The sequence below is a fragment of the Lissotriton helveticus genome, chromosome 7 (genome assembly GCF_964261635.1).
Source record: "Lissotriton helveticus chromosome 7, aLisHel1.1, whole genome shotgun sequence".
NCBI lineage: Eukaryota > Metazoa > Chordata > Amphibia > Caudata > Salamandridae > Lissotriton > Lissotriton helveticus.
Window position 1 is genome coordinate 1,963,872,690 of NC_136068.1, and position 21,116 is coordinate 1,963,893,805.

The following is a 21,116-nucleotide window of genomic DNA, read 5'->3' on the forward strand; positions in this document are numbered from 1 at the left end:
AGGAGATCTTCCTCAGGGTGGCCGGGATCTTCAGCTACAGGTAAACATTTACCAGTGGTAACTTTACACGTCATTTCAGTCTTAGTTGTTTCCACCCCTTGAGCCGGGGGGTTTGAGACATGTATCTCTACACTTAGGTATAAATATACACTTGAAAAAGGTGTCTAGAAAAAAGTGTAGACTTGCACACTGGTGCAGAAGTAGATTTACACTTGAGTAAATGTACATGTGTAGGTTTACCCCTTGAGAATAAGACTCTTGTGTTTACTGTGGGTCTTTTCCTATGACGAGAGCATGAATTGTTTTTCACTTAATACTAACAATATGCAGTATTTGGCTTACTTGATGACTTCAGAAACACATTTAATATTCGGGGTTCGCGACGTGAAGGGCGAAGCCATTGACGCTTCTTGCTCCGAAAGCGAGATTCCAACGTGAGCCGTTCTGAGTGCCTGTTGAACAAAAATGTGCGTAAAGATTATTAGTCCTTGAGAAAGCTTTTGAATATTATATATTTACATGTGAATTGCTTTTGCACTGCAATGTAATACAGTTCTAACTGACACCCCCAAAGCACAACTGGCAAAAAAGAATTACGACACTACACTGCTGAAAAAGAACCTTCTTCCATTCTGAAGGCATGAAGAGACTCTTACAGACAGGATGGCTGCCTGGTCCATATGGCCGGGATGCCCGCCACCCCCTCCCAACACATATCCCCAAGGATGGGGAGTCGGACAACGGTTGAACTTTTGGAAGGCGGGAGGGAGTCACCCTCCCGGCCGTATTTATTAAAATATGAAACAAAATTTAAAACATAAAATAAAAGTTTCATCATTATGCATTATGTACAATTTGTCATTTATTACATTTCGATGCAGTCATGTACTTTTGGCTAACATCCTGAAAATGCATACACTCTAACTCAAATTGTACATCCTAGCATTAAGGGCCAATGGCAAGGTCTTAACCGGTGTCAGATCCCTACTACCAGACTCCCGCCCTCACGGTGTGAGCGGCGCATGCGCAGAGGGCTCTACCCTCATTGCCAACTGTAACTTCCCTTGTCGTGGTGGGGGCCCCCTTTTTACTCGACGCCATCTTAAGGGTCGTCCGAGTTCCCGTATGAGGTCTCTGTAGGAAGGACAGCGTGTACTCTCCCCCCATCCCCACACTCTCTATCCGCCGTCGCGGATATCCGGCCCCCGGGAAATTAGTAGGAGGGGCATCTAACCGCCTCCCCCTCTGGGAGGGGCCCGTGGCCATCTCCCCATAGGCGCCCCATCCTTAGTGGGTGCCGCCTCCCCGTGGAAGGGGCCAATGGCCGTCTTCCCCCGGGCGCTCCCATCCATTGTGGGTGGCGCCCCACTCTAGGGACCTTGAAATTACTGCTCACCGATCATGACCTTACCGCCCGACAAATAAATACGACAGTTGTTTACCTACTAAGGAAAGAAAAAATTCCACATCATCTTACTGTGTTATCAACTGCTCTTTCCTGCAAGAAGACATTTCTGCAATGCAAAAATCAAATCTTCATTCTCAACGTTCCTTCATTCTCTCTACCAAGGAAAAAGGCCTATACTTTCATCCCTCAGCAAAACTTTATTTCTACCAAACATTTGCTATAAGGGGCTGGTGGGTGGGTCAAAATTGCTGCTTGTTCCGTCGAGGGCTCACGAGCAACGAGTGGGTGCAGCCTTCCGATCCGAGGAACAAGAGGACGATCCTCTGGTCTCCCACTCCTTTATTCTTCCGCGGGAGGGCGTGTACCCGTCCCCGATACGCCTACGGGGCGTGGTCTTCCGTCGAGGTGTCTAGGACAACCCCTCTTGGGCGGGGGAAGGCGCGCCCCGGCCACGCCGCTTCGGGCATACCAGCCGGGCTACGCCCACCCCGCCAAAAATGGTTTCCCGGGAGGTTCGGGGCACCCATCCATACGTTCGGGGGGACCGAGTGGTCGCCCCTTTCCATATGGCCGGGATGCCCGCCACCCCCTCCCAACACATATCCCCAAGGATGGGGAGTCGGACAACGGTTGAACTTTTGGAAGGCGGGAGGGAGTCACCCTCCTGGCCGTATTTATTAAAATATGAAACAAAATTTAAAACATAAAATAAAAGTTTCATCATTATGCATTATGTACCATTTGTCATTTATTACATTTCGATGCAGTCATGTACTTTTGCTTAACATCCTGAAAATGCATACGCTCTAACTCAAATTGTACATCCTAGCATTAAGGGCCAACGGCAAGGTCTTAACCGATGTCAGATCCCTACTACCAGACTCCCGCCCTCACGGTGTGAGCGGCGCATGCGCAGAGGGCTCTACCCTCATTGCCAACTGTAACTTCCCTTGTCGTGGTGGGGGCCCCCTTTCTACTCGACGCCATCTTAAGGGTCGTCCGAGTTCCCGTATGAGGTCTCTGTAGGAAGGACAGCGTGGACTCTCCCCCCATCCCCACACTCTCTATCCGTCGTCGCGGATATCCGGCCCCCGGGAAATTAGTAGGAGGGGCATCTAACCGCCTCCCCCCCCTGGGTGGGGCCCATGGCCATCTCCCCATAGGCGCCCCATCCTTAGTGGGTGCCGCCTCCCCGTGGAAGGGGCCAATGGCCGTCTTCCCCCGGGCGCTCCCATCCATTGTGGGTGGCGCCCCACTCTAGGGACCTTGAAATTACTGCTCACCGATCATGACCTTACTGCCACAGACCGGATAGTTGACCGACTATCCGGTCCCCCCCAACTCCTCCTATAGGTCATGCTTCCTCAAACCCCTTAGCCATGCAACAAAGTCTCCTATGAGTAAATCATTCCCCTCCCTGGACAGGTGAACTCCATCGTTCAAATACATATGGTCACCCCGAATACACCCATGAGGAATGTTATGCAACTGTGCAGAACGGAACAATCTACCAATTTTATTATTGACCCGTTGTAACCTTTTGGTACAAGAACGGACAGAGCCAAGGCTAGTTTCTGGGCAAGGGGTTTATTTACTGTACAAGCGTTCAACAGGTCTCTCCATGTAAACACATAAGAACAGGGTAGATAGCAGTTCCTCCCGAATAATCCTGGCTTCGGTATCGCTTTCTCTCCTCCCCGGGTTCGACGTCCGTTTTCCAGTTCACCCAAAAGCACAAAAGAAAGAAACGTGGCTGTTAGTGCACAGCACTTACAAACATAGGAATCAGGGTTGGGTAGTGAGGGAGTACTTTTCGTGAATACAAAGAGACCACCACCAAGCTCTTAGGGACCGGAGCGTGCAGTGTTTCACAGGACACCTAAGGTCCACCGACTCCTTCCTACCCGGACCCTCCCCGCTTGAAGCTGAGCAGGTTACGCAAGCGGTCACGCACCTGTGATAGCCACGCGTCCTCCTGCGCGTGGCTGGGCGGTAGGCGGTGTCGTTGGCCTCCTGGCTTCTCCAGCTCCCTTCCTCGCGTTGGTCCTTCCTCTGGGTCGTACTCCGGTTCACCGTGGTTGTGCAGGTTCTCCGACCTCCTTCTCGGCGCCGCCTCAGGGCTTCCGACGTCCTCTCGCTCGGCAACACCCGCGTCGTCCTCTCTCACGTCCGTGGTTGTAGTCGTCCTCCACAGCAGCTCCTCCGCGTCTTCCTGTTCCGCCCTTCTATGTCGAGAAGTCGTCACCGATTGGAGCACCGGGGCCCCCGTCACAGGGGTGGGGCAGGCAGCCTCATAGGCGAGGCAAGAATTAAAGGGGCCAGCCCAGTCCTGCATTGGAGATGAAAAGTCCGTTATAGGACGGCAGTCACCGACCCCCTAACACCCGTTTAACTGAATGGTTCAGTGCTGACACCGAAAGGCCCCCCTGCCACATCCTTCTAGGAATCATGTGGAACCAGGCAATCGTGCACCCCGGGACTCTTTTAGCCAACCAGCTAACAGCCGACAAAATTCGTTCAAGTAACACTCATCTACCCAGTGTCACCAAGTCGTTGCCTCCCAGGTGTACTATGACTACAGATGGCGGTGATCTATGCCGCCCTAGAAGACCCTCGAAAAATGACTCAAAGTTGTCAAAAACGAGCCCACCCTTCCCATGGAAGGCCACTCTGAAACCGTATTCCCCAGGTGCGTGAATCGCATCACCTTCCCTGAATACGTCACCGGCGCGCCTCACGTATGAGTGGCCTACGACCCATACCATCCTCTCTCCAGTCGGTGGCCTCTGACCGCTGGTCTCCTGATGCTGGGTCGACCTCAAATTCCGCCCCGCGTGGCAGGCTCACGAAACTGTAAAGTAAACAAAAGACAGAAAACGTGAGTGCATGTCAATTGATCACTCACAACATGTGCAATCGCACATACCTCCAGAAGCAATTCGAGGACCACCGGCCCAATTGTTTCACTTCCTCAGCACTCTGACCCCTGGCTGTAGCCTCAGTAGCAGCCCCTATCCGAAAGGAGTGGGTCCCAAAATCGCACGGGTCCATGCCCGCGTCAGCGATTGACAGTGCCAGCACCCTCTGAAACTGAAATCTCGTCAGTGGGGTGCCATCCTTGTGTCGGAGCAAACTCCCCCCCCATGCGGCCGCTCTTAGCGCCAAATAGTCTTCCACACACTTCAACGGGCAGATGGGGGACCCACGTTTGCGCTGCACTACAACACTATTTCCCATAGCCCCCTGGTCAGTCTTGGACCTGGCTATCACGATGACCATCGAATCACCCCTTATTTGGATGTGATCCCTGCACAAGCCTCCCTCCATATCTCTCTTGTTCCTTGCGACAAGTTCGCTCACCCTCATAGCCCCATGGAATGCCAATGTGAACGCTGCCCGGAAAAGAACTTCTTCGAAATGAGAGGAACACGTCTCATCCAGCTTTGCTAAAAGCAGAGACAGTCTGTCTAAGCCAATCGGGTGCCTCGTATCTTGCTTGCAACCCTCGAGGCGCTGCCAGCCGCGAAGGGCTTTCTTCACCAAAAAGGAACCTGTAGGGTCTTTTATGCCGTGTACCTGGGCCATGAAGGAAATGGCTGCCCTATGCCTACTGGCCGTTGCCACTGATCGGCCCTCTCTGTGCAGTGCTACCAGATACCCCAGGAAGGATTCCTCCTGACCCCAGTACTGACTCTCTGTGGGACCCAAATATGTGCAATAGGAACGAAAGGCTCCTTCGTATGCTTTCCTTGTCCTGGGGGCTAGACTCGCTGCCACGAGGTCTTGTAATCCGGGGCACCGATTAGCCACATTGCTTCGGGGAATGGTGCTGCCTCTAGGTCCACTGTGGGCAGATAACCCCTGAATGCCTGCATATGTGAACGAGAGAGTGCATCAGCCGCATGATTCAGTACACCTGGCACATGTTTCGCCCTGAACAGTACATTCCATCTCATGCAAAGCAGCACAATTTCTTTCAACAACCTCAGGATCAATTTGCAGCGTGCTGCCTGTTGGTTAATGCACTCGACAACAGTCATATTATCAGACCGAAACACCACTGAGCGGTTCCTGAAGTCGTCAGTCCATGTCATCAGAGCAACCCAGATGGGGAATAACTCCAGGAACCCAATGTTACCTGTGAGACCGTTGGAGTGCCACCATGTTGGCCATGTTTGTGCCGACCATCGATTACCCAAGATGGCGCCAAAACCCATGCTCCCTGCCGAGTCGGTCCATAGACCCAGTTCATCCGAAGACTCTGGCGGGGAGTTCCAAACGACTCGACCGTTGAAGTCCGCCAGAAATGCCAACCAAATACGCATATCCTGGCGAACCTCCCCTGACAGTCTCGTACGGTGGTGACCCTCTTTGAGACCCCCCATAGCTTGAGCGATAGAGCGCGAAAAGGGGCGGGCCATAGGCATCACCCTCAAGGCAAAATTAAGCTGACCCACTGTTTGTTGTAACTGGTGCAGGGTCACTTTCTCCCCACCCAGGCATTGCATTAAGGAAGCCCGGAACTTGACCACTTTTTCCATTGGCAATCGGAAACACCCCTCCACAGAATCGAGTTCAATTCCCAGAAACTCCAGTGAAGTAGATGGTCCAACCGTCTTACCTGGTGCCAATGGGACCCCAAATTCACTCATGAGGGTGCAGAAATCATACAGCGCCTGTGCGCAGTTCGTATCACCGGCTGCCCCCAAGAACAGGAAATCATCCAGATAATGCATAACATGTCTATGCCCTGTAGCCTCGGTGAATACCCATTCCAAAAAACAGCTAAACATTTCAAAATATGCACAAGAAATGGAGCAACCCATGGGCATGCATTTATCCATGTAATAACTTCCCTGAAATGCAAAACCTAGCAGGCGCTGATCCTGCGGGCGCACCGGAAGCAACGGGAACGCTGATTCGATATCACATTTCGCCATCAGCGCCCCAGGGCCTAGGTGGTTCAACATGGCCACGGCATCGTCGAACGATGCATATCGTACTGAACAAACTTCTGGGTCAATGGCATCATTCACCGAGGAACCCCTAGGAGCAGAAAGGTTATGTATGAGTCTAAACTCCCCGGGATCTTTCTTCGGGACAACCCCTAACGGGGAACAGATGAACTCGGCCACCGGCGGGCGATGAAAGGGCCCAGCCACTCGCCCTAAACTGACTTCTTTTGCTATTTTCTTTTCTGCCACGCCTGGGTTGTGCTGTACCGATAACTGGTTTCTACAAAAAGAGTTCCCCCGAAAATCCCCCACCGGGATGTGGAAGCCATGTAAGAATCCCTTCCTCAACACCCCAGCGGATACATGATCAGGGTATTTGTTTAACCACGGAATCATAACCATGAGATCAACGGGTGTGGGCAATCGGTCAGAAAGGTCTACCTCACTCCTGCTTAGACCCACCTTTTCCCCCCGTCCCGCCATTTTTTGATCTACATGCACTCTCCGGGTGTGAGGAATTCCCACAGCCGGCACACACATGCTTAAACTTGCATGTCCCCTGTGGTCTGTTACAATTGCCTCGATTGAAGCCCCAACAGACCCCCCCTTTTCCGCCATTCCCGCCAACTCTAGGCTGGTAGCCCCCACCTGTGCCTGCTCGAAAGGGCACCCCGGGCTTTTGGCGGACCACTCCGGACCCGCTCCCGCCTGGCGAGGACGTACCTGTCGCCCCTGGCAGGAGTTGCTTGTGCCATGACAACGAGTCCAAACAATCCCAAGACAAAGAAGCATCATATTCTTTTGCTTTACGGAACTTCATGTCATAGCCTTTCCATTCTTCTCCCTCATACATTGAATAAAAATCCATAATGCGATTCTGATAACAAACCAACTCAGTCATAACCTCAGGTTTACGTTCCCCCATGACTGCGGTAAATATAGAGAAGGCCTTAACCCAGTTCGTCACTGTCTCGTCCACCCTGAACTCGGCCATCTTGGCGCGCCAGACACTCGGGTGCCACAAATCTTTCTGCGTTTTAGCATACTCCATCTCGCGATGGTCAGTTAACCACTTGGATGCTAAGGCTTTTTGTGCTTCTTCATGTAATTTCCATTGAAATGAATGGGCACTCCATGACGAGTTACCCTTGTCATTAGCATCCAAGTGGTTAACAATGAAAACATGTTGACATACTTGTCTCCCCATATTAACTCTTTCGTGGCCATGGGATGTGCTGTGCAACCTTTTCACCGCCTTGAGGGTATTGAGCCCTCCCCCACCATCGGCAATGCGAGCTTACCCGGATCGGCCGTTGCTGCCGCCGTCTTTTCTTGACCAGCTGCTGGTACTCCAGGTGCCACCTGTGGGGGAACAAGAGGAACACTCGCCTTTGCGACATCTCTCGATTGCCGTAACTGCTTTATTAGTACTCTGGCTTCTTCGGCCGGTTCTCCCGGGGTCACTGTGCCCCCCACTTTTGTCTTGAGCCATGCCGTCAACTGTGCGGCCAATTCTGGGGGCATCTCATCATCCTCGGCCGGGGTTATCACCACCGGGATCGGCTGGCCTAAATCTGGGTTCTCAGCCGGCACAAGGGGGGTGATGGGGGGTACCTCTGGGACCGGGACCCCCCCTGAAACCGCCCTCTCTTTGACCCGCTTCCCTCTAACCCTGGGGACAACTCCCGGCAAGGCCGGGCCTATTACCTTTTTCGGCTGACCTGGGTCGCTCAATGCGGCCAATTGCTTCTTCACCTCCGCCAAACCTCTACCGAGCGATTGGACTTGACCGAGCTTTCGGTCCATACAAGCCATCCGGTTCGACAACAGGCGTAACACCCTTTCCGTCTCGGAACCCTTTCCTGCTTTCTTGCTAGGCATGGTTTCGAGTCCTCTGCCTCTGGTCGATCCACGAGGTCCTGAAATCTGTGTCGAAACTGAAAGAGAAAAAACAGGATTACCACGTTCAAAATTGCTGCTTGTTCCGTCGAGGGCTCACGAGCAACGAGTGGGTGCAGCCTTCCGATCCGAGGAACAAGAGGACGATCCTCTAGACTCCCACTCCTTTATTCTTCCGCGGGAGGGCGTGTACCCGTCCCCGATACGCCTACGGGGCGTGGTCTTCCGTCGAGGTGTCTAGGACAACCCCTCTTGGGCGGGGGAAGGTGCGCCCCGGCCACGCAGCTTCGGGCATACCAGCCGGGCTACGCCCACCCCGCCAAAAATGGTTTCCCGGGAGGTTCGGGGCACCCATCCGTACGTTCGGGGGGACCGAGTGGTCGCCCCTTTCCATTTGATAAGTAAATGTACTGATGTTGTTTGACACATGCTGGTTGTACTTCTCCTGACACCATTTGTAGACACAAAAGAACTTTATAGAGCAGTGGTTCCAACCAATCAAGTTCTAGGAGGAGTTAGAGGAATCAATCATTTGATCCTAGATAATAGAGAAGGGACTATCCTAATGACCCAGCTGCTTCTCCCACTGATGCGTCGAGGACATCCAGCAGTCTGTGCACGGTAAGGTGCAGGGCTTCTTATACTCACCCCACAGTCGTTAGCACCATCTCCGCACATTCCCACATAGTAACTAGAAAACAAAAGTTAGAGAAAGTGAGTTCTGAAGCTGAAGTCTTGATATTTTCACCAAAATCCTCCTAGTGAACAACAAATAATTGTACTTCATTCTCATTCCCATGCTCCTAATTGTCCACATGAAGTGCGGCTCAGTGATCGGCTGGGACAAGCAGCCATGATCTCTGTAACTCTACTTTATCAAAAGGATAATACAAAGTAAAGGAGACCTCACACGTGTCCTTGTCGCCCACAGCAAACCTGCCATTCGGAAAATAATCCTGCTTTAACACCTGCAATGGGGCATCTGCATATCTATCTAAAAGTGGTTCATCTTTAAACAGTACACTACCAGGCCTTCCTCCTTTAACCTCAAAGACCTCATTGGCAAGGCTGTAATATACGTCGCTTATGAAGTTCAATCTTTTCCTGAGTTTGTAAAAATCTCAAAATTCTGCACCTAAACTGCAAATGAAATACGTTGTGGCTGATAATCATCCTCATAATGGAATCTGAGAGGAGTTTTTTTCCTGTATGATGGGGTAAGTCATGTGGCGTAAGAAAACTTGAGGGGACACCGGTGCCAAGTGCATGGAGGGCCTCATCCAGGAAAGCCAGTCAGGAGCTCTCAGGCCAGGGACCCGCTTCCCGTGCAAAGTGCCGGAGGGGACCCCCTGCAGTTCGGGGGCTAATGTCACGCCACTCAAGAAAGTTGACATCAAAATCTAAACTTCTACTATCCTCACTGGAACTGCCTTGCTCAATGCAGGGCCAGGTTTGATGTAGGAGTTAAGGTGGAATAACATATGTTTTTGGATGTTAAATTATTCCGTGCAGATCTGTATTTGCATATCAATTTGTTTGTTACAGCAAGTGCATTCATGTGATCATTCCTCCTCCGTCAACTGATGGCGTCTAGGAATCTGAAGGTTACTGCTTCTAGTTCTTTAAAAAGGTCTCCTTTATAAGCACTGGTGAGTTACTGTATCACATCCTCTTTTATTATCATTTGCAAGGGATAGCAGCATATATGGCATTTGTTTTCTGTGTGCTAAACTTCTATTGAGTGTTTTTTTATTTGCTTTGGGCCAAAGATCTTTGTAAATGTTAATGTGGTGTCAAACCCCCAGATTCATCATGCTCCTCTTTTGCAAGTCCTTAATAGCGATTATTAAGGAATCGGTATTAAAGACTCGCAAAACGGGATGCATGTAGAAATCGCATAATTTATAGCGATTTCTACATCTTCCTTATTTGTGATTCGCTAATTGCGAATCGCAAATAAGGATTGACTCCCTATTCATTCCTATGGGCCAAAGGCCTTTGGCCCATAGGAATGAATAGGGAGTCAATCTTATTTGCGATTCGCAATTAGCGAATCGCAAATAAGGAAGCGATTTCAAGGGTGCCAGGGTGTCCAAAGGACACCCTGTGCCACCCCTGAAATGGTGATTTACACTGGTGTTGCGCACACACATGTCCAAAGAACATGTGTGTGTGTAACATCCAACTTAGAAAAATGCACTAAAGTGCATTTTTCTAAGTTTTCGCTATTTACAACAAAGTCAGACTTCGCGGTAAATAGCGGCCAAAAATTGCGATTTCGCAATTCTAAAATGGTTCATGAATTGCATGTAAGGAATCTCAAATAGAGATTCCTTAAATGCAATTCCTCGCAATTTAGCGATTTCAGAATTAGCGAATTTTGCATTTGGGATGATGAATCCCAAATGCAAAAATAGCGCTCTCAAAGGGCCAGATTCGCAGAATCTGGTCCTTTGCGACCCGATTTTCCCTTCATGAATCTGGCTGAAAATCCCTTAAAACACAAAGGGGCATTTGTCCACCTGGGATCTGTCTATGGTCTTGGACGCTTTAATGTCCCCTCCATTTGAGCCCTTGCTTTCTGTGGTTCTATGCCATTTGTCCTTCATGACCTTCTTTTTGGTGGCCATTTCCTCTGCTCGCCGCCTGGGTGAGCTGGGCGCTCTCTCTTCCAAACATCCTTTTTGTCAGATTTTTGAGGACAGGATTGTTTTGAGACCGATCCTTTCCTTTCGTCCTAAGGGGGATTCTCAATTCCACTGGGTTCAGGAGTTGGTTCTTTCTTCTTTTTTTTGATTCTACGGTGTCGGAGTCTGAGGTGTGGCTGCACTCTTTGAATGTTCGGCGGGCTCTCCTGGTCTATTTGGAACGGGTCGCTCCTTTCCGTTTGTCTGTTTCGCTTTTTGTTTATTTTGGGCCTGTGAACCAGGGTTTGTGTCCTTCTACTCCTTCCTTGAGTCGTAATGGCGGCAGGGCACCTTTTTCCTTTGGGGGTTCAGGGTTGTTCCACTCGGTCCATGGCAGCCTCCTGTGCGGAAGTCCATGGGGCTTCCATTTCGGAGATTTGTCGGGCTGCCACCTGAGCTTCGCCGTTGTCCTTTGCCTCACGTTCCTTGGCCGGGTGCTTATCCATGCTGAGGGTTTTGGGTACAAGGGGCCATATTATCAACAATGGGTGATACATTATCGCCGCTTTTATCGGCAGGAAACTTCTGCTAAAGTGGCGATAATGGGCTTGATAATATGCCCTTATGAACTCCCATAGAAGCCCAGGTTATCACCTGAACCTCGTCTTCTATGGGAATTCACAAGGGCGTATTATCAGGCCCATTATCGCCGCTTTAGCGACAGTTTTCTGCCGATAAAAGCGGTGATAATGTATCGCCCTTTCTTGATAATATGGCCCAAGGTTCTTTCCGCTACGGTTCCTGTGTAGTGGTTTTCCTTGTTGTCTGTGTTTTTTGATGAGCCTGTTTTTGCATACCTTCTTTGGTTGTCCTGTTGGGCTTTGTATGTCTCAATGCGTAAGGAATGGAAGCGCGGGAGGGACGAGGAGGTAATGTCTCAATTACTTACCATTAATTGCATTGCTCTGAGTCCTACTCCCTCACTTCCATTACTTACCTCCCTCCCTCCCTGATAGTCCAGGCCAACCGTTCGGTATGGTTTCAGTCTCTGTGGTATTACAGGAGGTTTGAGGGGGCGACTTATAGTCCCCGCGTGATAAAATACGTGGTATGGTCTGTTGAGGCAGGGATGCCTCAATGCGTAAGTAATGGAAGCGAGGGAGTGGGACTCAGAGTAATGCAATTACCGGCAAGTAATTAAGACAGGACTTAACTCCACCAGAGCGTCGGAAAAAGTGATGTTCTAGTGGCATTAACTCCTTGTAAATATGCCCCAAAATGTGAAGAAATATAATGAATAAAAAAGCAAACACTTTATATACCTGTGCCCAGAAGGGCCTCACAGACGTAGGAATATATCACCATTGTAAGTCGCCATCAGGGCAAAAAGTTACAGATTAAAAGTTTTTACCTGTTCCTATTTTATACATTATTTTTTATTTCAATGATTCGCTTCTTTAGGAAAGTCATGAGCGATTTGCATGAGTTACCTGCTTGCTGAATTTGAAATTTTACCTGCAGGTGAGACCAAAAAAAGGACCGCCACGTAAGCAGTTAAACTTGAGGCTGCCTATCCTGATGGAGAAGGGACGAGGGGGCATATTATCAAGGGAAGTTTATCTCCGCTTTTTTGGCTTTAAAAGCCAAGAAAGCGGAGATAAAATTATCTCCCTATTACCTAGCTGTCGCTAACACCAGTTAGCGACAGCTAGTAGGAGATAGCGACCATCTTGGGCCCCACTTTGCATGTCAGAGATATTTATCACTAATGACATGCAAAGTGGGCGTGCCAAGATGTTAGCGACTGGAAACAGTCGCTAACATCGCTATCTCCTATTACCAACTTTTGGAGATATTCGCGCTAAGCGTGAATATCTCCAAAAACTAACACCTGCCCTGAGCAGTTCTTAGCCATATTATCCAATGGGTGGTGGATAACATGGCTAAGAGCATTAGCTCGGTAATGCATGAATATCGCTGACTTTTCAGCGATATTCATGCATTGCGGCCGTTTTTTATCGCATTTGCGATAAACCTTGGTAATAGCAAGGTTTATCTGCGATAATTTCTGACTATCGCAGGTATTACAGAACATTATCAAGCATCCAGTGTCTGTTCATAGATAGACATTGCCATAGAGTTGTGCAATTCCAACATTACCCCCCCCTCCCAAACAGCTAGACAATGTCACCCATCATTCGTGGCGTTGTGTGGGGGTGGCGGAGTGTAATCCATGAATCTGCAGTGTTGTGAAGGTGTCGCGAACACCTCATCTTGTGATCTAAACTTTTGCTTTCTGGTTTTATCTATGTGTTTTATGCCTGTTTCCAAAACAAACTGATTAAAGAGGAACCAAAAAAAAGGAAAAATTGACTACCAATTAGAACAAGCATTAGCAAAACCAATAGGCCTGGTCTTGGCAAGCTGGTGCAATGTTTTCTTTTTTATTATTTCAAGCATATGAAGCAAAAATTAAAAGGGAAAATATTAAATTATGCCATCAAATAAAAGTTGCTTGTTAATGCTAGCATTTTTATTACTTAACAAACATTCACCGATGCAGATGTTTTACAGCTACAGTGTCTCATACACTCTTTCTAGCATACACATTAAAAAGGAGGGAAAGAAAGAAATAACAGTATTTACATTTGATCTAAAAAATACCTTAAATAAAAAGCAGACTTAGAAGCTACTTTGCTACTGAGGAAAGAGGTCAAATATTTGAATAAATACAAAGAATACATTGTTTTTAAACTTGATAACAATAAGTATAGGTTATTTTTAAGACAGGGATAAAAAAGATTTAAAAATGTGTTCAAATTGTAACAAACAAATTCTTTTGGGCTAAATTGATTAAGACAACCAAACCGTTAGCAGCAAATAGATTTTATCTAAAACATTGAGGGGCAGATTTATGTCGGACTTGCGCCACGTTTACGCCGCCGTTGCGTCACGCAACAGTGGCGTAAACGTGGCGCATCCCTTCGACCCATTTACAATGTGACGCAGATGCGTCATGGTATAAAGCCCTGCGCCACCTGTGGGCGTTCTGGCGCAGGGTGGGCGTTCCGGGGCAGGTGCGCCTCGCAAAAGTGCCTGCGTGAAATCTACAAGATTTCACGAGGCACTTTTAGGCCAATGCTGCGTCAAAACCCTGCGCCTGCTTTAAGCAGGCGTAAGGCTTGACGCAGCATTGGACAGATAGGGCCCCCCAGAGCATTGCTGGAGCTGCGTCGCGCTTGTGACGCAACTTCAGCAATGCGCCGCCTTTACGGCACAGATGCGTCATCTGTGCCGTTTTTGCCCCATGGTGCGCCGCATTGTAAATGCGGCGCACCATGGGTGGCGAAGCTGCGGCGCACAATAACTGGCGCATCCCTGGGGATGCGCCAGTTATTGTAAATCTGCCCCATAGGTTTTAAGAAACAACGTGAAGTTGCTGGTAAAACTTTGGGGCATATTACCAAGATTAAGCAATATTTATCGCTTAACACGGTTAGCCGCAATATTATTATCGCTGAGCTCTGCCGATTTTTATCGCAGATAAACCTTTGCTATTATCAAGATTTATCTCAAAAGCGATAAAAATCGGCCGTAATGCATGAATATCGCTGAAAAGTCAGCGATATTCATGCATTACCGAGCTAATGCTCTTAGCCATGTTATCCACCTCCCATTGGATAACATGGCTAAGAACTGCTCAGGGGCAGGTGTTAGCTTTTGGAGATATTCACGCTTAGTGTGAATATTTCCATAAGTACGCTTTTGTAGGTAATAGGAGATAGCGATGTTAGCGACTGTTTACAGTCGCTAACATCTTGGCACGCCCACTTTGCATGTCATTAGCGATAAATATCGCTGACATGCAAAGTGGGCCCCAAGATGATCGCTATCTCCAACTAGCTGTCGCTAACTGCTGTTAGCGACAGCTAGGTATTAGGGCGATAAAATTATCGCCGCTTTAGCAGGAAAATTTCACGCTAAAGCGGCGATAAGGCACTTGGTAATATGCCCCTTTATTCGGGCAGATATATAGCATGTAGACTAAATCTTGTTCTCCTCCTTTATAAAGCTTACGTAATCCTGTTTTGTCCCAATATTAATTATAAACGCTTAAAGGCAATATCCTTAGACGAAGCATAATGAGACTGCGTTAAATGCTGTGTTCTAGTGTAAATCTCAAATGTTGTTGATAGGTCTTACACTCAATAGAAGATGTATAGGATCTACTGGGATAACTGAGAACAGTGAGCGGAGTCTAAGTCAAAGTTTAGGCGATGTGCCATAGTTTAAAAAAGAGCTTTAGATGGCCCAGCGACCAATTCTGTAAAAGTGATATATCGCAGTTGAAGTATGATAAAGCTACTACGAGCTACTGGCGCCCTCTCTGGATACACACCTGGCACTGCACAAGAGTAGACTGATTTCACCTGCACTTCTACCAAATGACCAATGGGTGTCAGTAGAGCTCCTTTGAATGATGCTGAGATTGTAAACCCTTACACACTCAAGCAGTTACTCTGCTTGTTATGTTATTATTATTATTATTTATTATTATGAGTTCTTATATAGCGCTCGATTACCCATAGGCATCTCGGCGCTTGCCTTGGGAACCCGTCCTGGCTTTTCCCTGTGAGATACCCGTACTGGGCATCCCCAAGGTGAAAGGCAGGCATCCCGCCGCGGGGGGGGGCCGTAGTGGAGATTGAGCAAGCTGAGGACCAGAGCTGCAGAGTGTGAACCCGTGATTCGAGTAGGCACCGAAGCGAGAATTATCGAGTCTGTGGACATTTGGGCTCAAGACCCTGCCGCGTCGGGAATTGAACCCTGGTCCCAGGTCTGACCTCTGCATCGGGGTCTACCTCCTCTAACCAGTGAGCCACACTTCTCCACATGTATAATATGCAGTGGTGTAGCAAGGGCTGGGGGAGCGGTCTGCCCCAGGTGGCACCAGTTTTAGGGGCGGCAGCCTAGTCCCACTCTTCCACGCCGTCTCGGGGCAGCAATCTATAGTAGTGCCCCCCACCCCTGCTCTCCAATCAGCAGCCGAGGGGCAGCAAATGAGAAAAATAGTGCAAGCACCCCCTGCACTTCGATGCCGCCGCAGCGGGGCGGCAAACACGGGGACCGCCATGGGCGGCCAAAGTGCTAGCAATGCCGCTGACAATATGGATAAATATAATGTGCTGATCTGGGGTCAACCGCGCCCCCCCTCTCACCCTTCGGAAGAGGTGAATTTTTAGGTCTGGTTAGACACAGTATTATCTGCCTTGCAGAGTTTATATGATCCATACAGAGAGTGAGAGGGCCGAGTGCCGCCCACCTCTGTTGTTGCATTGTTGTGTCTTTGACACAGATACATCAGCCATTGTTTCACATTCCATTTCTTACACATGAGCAGTTCACCTGCTCCACAGACCCTCTTACCCAGCTGAGGTCAAAATACTTCCCCCAATATGGTGCCGACTACCCAGCATGCATCAAGGGAGACTACCAAAGAACTTATAAGAAAGGGGACAATCACCAAAAACAGCATCCTGTGAGGGAGCGACGGGCTCAGGAATGGAACGGGAAGACCTGGACTCGCAGTAATGAAGATTACCAGTAAATAACCGAGCGTTACCTCCTTTTCTGTCTTCTCATCCCATTCCCAAGACATGAGTCCAAACAGATGCTTATGGTGATTGGTCCAAACAGAAACCAAGGTTGATGCAACACACTTGTAAATTTAATGCAAAAACAACAGCTTAAATTACAGATTATATACAGTTTATATACCATGAGTAGCACAGCTGGAGAGGCTGCCTGCGCTACAGATCTGTCTCAGGGTAGACACAGGTGAATATGCTGCCTGTACTACAGATCTGTCTCAGGGTACACAGGTGAAGATGCTGCCTGTGCTACAGATCTGTCTCAGGACAGACACAGGTGGAGAGGCTGCCTGTGCTACAGATCTGTCTCAGGGTAGACACAGGTGAAGATGCTGCCTATGCTACAGATCTGTCTCAGGGTAGACACAGGTGGAGAGGCTGCCTGTGCTACAGATCTGTCTCAGGGTAGACACAGGTGAAGAGGCTGCCGGTGTTACAGATCTGTCTCAGGATAGACACAGGTGGGGAGGCTGCCTGTGCTACACATCTGTCTCAGGACAGACACAGTTGGCGAGCCTGCCTGTGATACAGATCTGTCTCAGGGTAGACACAGGTGAAGAGGCTGCGGGTGTTACAGATCTGTCTCAGGATAGACACAGGTGGCGAGGCTGCCTGTACTACAGATCTGTCTCAGGAGACACAGGTGGAGAGGCTGCCTGTGCTTTAGATCTGTCTCAGGGTGGACACAGGTGAAGAGGCTGCCTGCGCTACAGATCTGTCTCAGGACAGACACAGCTGGAGAGGCTGCCTGTGCTACAGATCTGTCTCAGGGTAGACACAGGTGAACAGGCTGCCTGTACTACAGATCTGTCACAGGAGACACAGGTGGAGAGGCTGCCTGTGCTACAGATCTGTCTCAGGACAGACACAGGTGAAGAGGCTGCCTGTGCTACAGATCTGTCTCAGGGTAGACACAGGTGAAGAGGCTGCCGGTGTTACAGATCTGTCTCAGGATAGACACAGGTGGCGAGGCTCCCTGTACTACAGATCTGTCTCAGGAGACACAGGTGGAGAGGCTGCCTGCGCTACAGATCTGTCCCAGGACAGACACAGGTGGAGAGGCTGCCTGTGCTACAGATCTGTCTCAGGGTAGACACAGGTGGAGATGCTGCCTGCGCTACAGATCTGTCTCAGGGTAGACACAGGTGGGGAGGCTGCCTGTGCTACAGATCTGTCTCAGGACAGACACAGGTGAAGAGGCTGCCTGTGCTACAGATCTGTCTCAGGACAGACACAGGTGAAGAGGCTGCCTGTACTACAGATCTGTCTCAGGGTAGACACAGGTGAAGAGGCAGCCTGTGCTACAGATCTGTCACAGGAGACACAGGTGGAGAGGCTGCCTCTGCTACAGATCTGTCTCAGGACAGACACAGGTGAAGAGGCTGCCTGTGCTACAGATCTGTCTCAGGGTAGACTTGGGTGGAGAGGCTGCCTGTGCTACAGATCAGTCTCAGGAGACACAGGTGGAGAGGCTGCCTGCGCTACAGATCTGTCCCAGGACAGACACAGGTGGAGAGGCTGCCTGTGCTACAGATCTGTCTCAGGGTAGACACAGGTGGAGATGCTGCCTGCGCTACAGATCTGTCCCAGGACAGACACAGGTGGAGAGGCTGCCTGTGCTACAGATCTGTCTCAGGGTAGACACAGGTGGAGATGCTGCCTGTGCTACAGATCTGTCTCAGGACAGACACAGGTGAAGAGGCTGCCTGTACTACAGATCTGTCTCAGGGTAGACACAGGTGAAGAGGCAGCCTGTGCTACAGATCTGTCACAGGAGACACAGGTGGAGAGGCTGCCTCTGCTACAGATCTGTCTCAGGACAGACACAGGTGAAGAGGCTGCCTGTGCTACAGATCTGTCTCAGGGTAGACTTGGGTGGAGAGGCTGCCTGTGCTACAGATCAGTCTCAGGAGACACAGGTGGAGAGGCTGCCTGAGCTACAGATCTGTCCCAGGACAGACACAGGTGGAGAGGCTGCCTGTGCTACAGATCTGTCTCAGGGTAGACACAGGTGGAGATGCTGCTTGTGCTACAGATCTGTCTCAGGACAGACACAGGTGAAGAGGCTGCCTGTACTACAGATCTGTCTCAGGGTAGACACAGGTGAAGAGGCAGCCTGTGCTACAGATCTGTCACAGGAGACACAGGTGGAGAGGCTGCCTCTGCTACAGATCTGTCTCAGGACAGACACAGGTGAAGAGGCTGCCTGTGCTACAGATCTGTCTCAGGGTAGACTTGGGTGGAGAGGCTGCCTGTGCTACAGATCAGTCTCAGGAGACACAGGTGGAGAGGCTGCCTGCGCTACAGATCTGTCCCAGGACAGACACAGGTGGAGAGGCTGCCTGTGCTACAGATCTGTCTCAGGGTAGACACAGGTGGAGATGCTGCCTGCGCTACAGATCTGTCCCAGGAAAGACACAGGTGGAGAGGCTGCCTGTGCTACAGATCTGTCTCAGGGTAGACACAGGTGGAGATGCTGCCTGCGCTACAGATCTGTCTCAGGGTAGACACAGGTGGGGAGGCTGCCTGTGCTACAGATCTGTCTCAGGACAGACACAGGTGAAGAGGCTGCCTGTGCTACAGATCTGTCTCAGGACAGACACAGGTGAAGAGGCTGCCTGTGCTACAGATCTTTCTCAGGGTAGACACAGGTGAAGAGGCAGCCTGTGCTACAGATCTGTCACAGGAGACACAGGTGGAGAGGCTGCCTCTGCTACAGATCTGTCTCAGGACAGACACAGGTGAAGAGGCTGCCTGTGCTACAGATCTGTCTCAGGGTAGACTTGGGTGGAGAGGCTGCCTGTGCTACAGATCAGTCTCAGGATAGACACAGGTGAAGAGGCTGCCTGTGCTACAGATCTGTCTCAGGATAGACACAGGTGAAGAGGCTGCCTGTGCTACAGATCTGTCTCAGGATAGACACAGGTGAAGAGGCTGCCTGTGCTATAGATCTGTCACAGGAGACACAGGTGGAGAGGCTGCCTCTGCTACATATCTGTCACAGGAGACACAGGTGGAGAGGCTGCCTCTGCTACACATCTGTCTCAGATTAGACACAGGTGCCTGTATTCTCTGGGCAGACACGGGCGAGAGGCCTTTAGTGCAGTCCTGAGACAGATCTGTAGTGCAGACAGCCTCTCTCCACCTGTGTCTATCCTACAGAGAGCTATTGATACACTTAGAAAGAGCACAGGATCTCTGGGAGCGACACAGGTGAATGACCACAGGCCGGCCCTGCTCAGCCTGTGAAGAATCTTTAGTTAACTAGAGAGAGGCTGACTTGGGGTGATGTCCTTGGATAGAACCATCAAAAAAGGGTCACTCTGGAACAGGCACTGCTGCTGCACCCTAGAACAGGGACAAAACCGGTCACAGGTGACCTGTGTGGCAAGCAAGTGTGTAATTCTCTAAATGACAGCTTCTGACAGGGTGTGGGAGTCACCCTGTGCCTGCTACGCACATTCAAGTTCCCACTGCCCCTCCTGCCATTCAAAATATAAGTAGACGTGTGACACTCTTATGCACTTCTAGGTAAAACTGCACTCCTTGTAACTCACAGCAATCATTGTACGGTGTCCATCTGTCTGTCCTATCAGTTTGTATCCCCGTTCAAGAGGTCCCACACAGCCACATGCTTCATACATTATTACATAGTTTACTTACTCTAATTTAATCAGTTCTCCAACCAAGCTTGCTTTCAGTCTAGGGGACATCCTGGCAAAGATGACGCCATTCAGCAGGAACTGGAAGAAAGAGGAGAAGGAGAACAGGTTACTCTTTGCAAAACAACAGGATCCCAGTGTATCGATTCATAATAATAATTACCACCGATAATGGATCATCGGTATTTGCTCATAACAGCTATAATCCCATAATTATACTTATTGTATCAAAGTCAGAAAGGTGAAAAGCTGAATAGACGTGACAGGATACAAACATGTAACCTTCAGCTTGCACCCAGGCATCACCTGTCAATGGCGTTTGAACCTCACAGACTGTGTCCTGCACTGGGATTAGCAGAGGAGACTCGACTTGTAACACACACGATTGTACCCGGCACTGGGATTGGCTGATGTGACTCTTGCCTTGTGGTTTCTTGGGGATGCATACAAGATTGTGTTCTGCACTGGGTTTGGCTGCAGACACAGTTACTCACTCACCCAGAGAGACAGTCATACAACCATTCAGCCTCTTACACAGGTACTCATTCACCACACAACCACTTCACACAACCAGTCACTCATCCATAACGCCAATCACAGATCCTCTCACTCTGCTGTACGGCCACACACACAGCCACTCACTTAACCAGACAGGCACTCACATAGGCACTAACTCATCCATACATATTCTCACACAAGCACTCACTCACCCATGCAGCCAATAAGAAACTCATTCACACACTTATGCAATTACTCATTTATATATATATAGACACACAGCCAAACAGTTTATCTTTTTTTAACCATGGAAGGCAGCTCTGAGAAGAACCTTTTTTTCTTCTTTTTTTTCTGGAACTGTGTTTTTTTCCCTAATACTTTGCACTTTTTTTGTCTTTTTTCTTAAATAAAATGGC

General features: G+C 49.5%; 1 protein-coding gene across 1 annotated transcript in view; it reads right to left on the bottom strand.

Annotated features, from left to right (window-relative positions):
- LOC144770986 (putative cation-transporting ATPase 13A4) overlaps positions 1-21,116 on the bottom strand; it is a 722,230-nt gene that overhangs the window by 139,085 nt on the left and 562,029 nt on the right. Inside the window, exons 21-23 of the mRNA XM_078655855.1 lie at positions 20,204-20,283; positions 8,911-8,953; positions 343-452 (exon numbers count right to left, since the gene is read on the bottom strand). Of these exons, the coding sequence (XP_078511981.1) occupies positions 343-452; positions 8,911-8,953; positions 20,204-20,283 (233 nt within the window). The remainder of the gene's footprint in view (positions 1-342; positions 453-8,910; positions 8,954-20,203; positions 20,284-21,116) is intronic.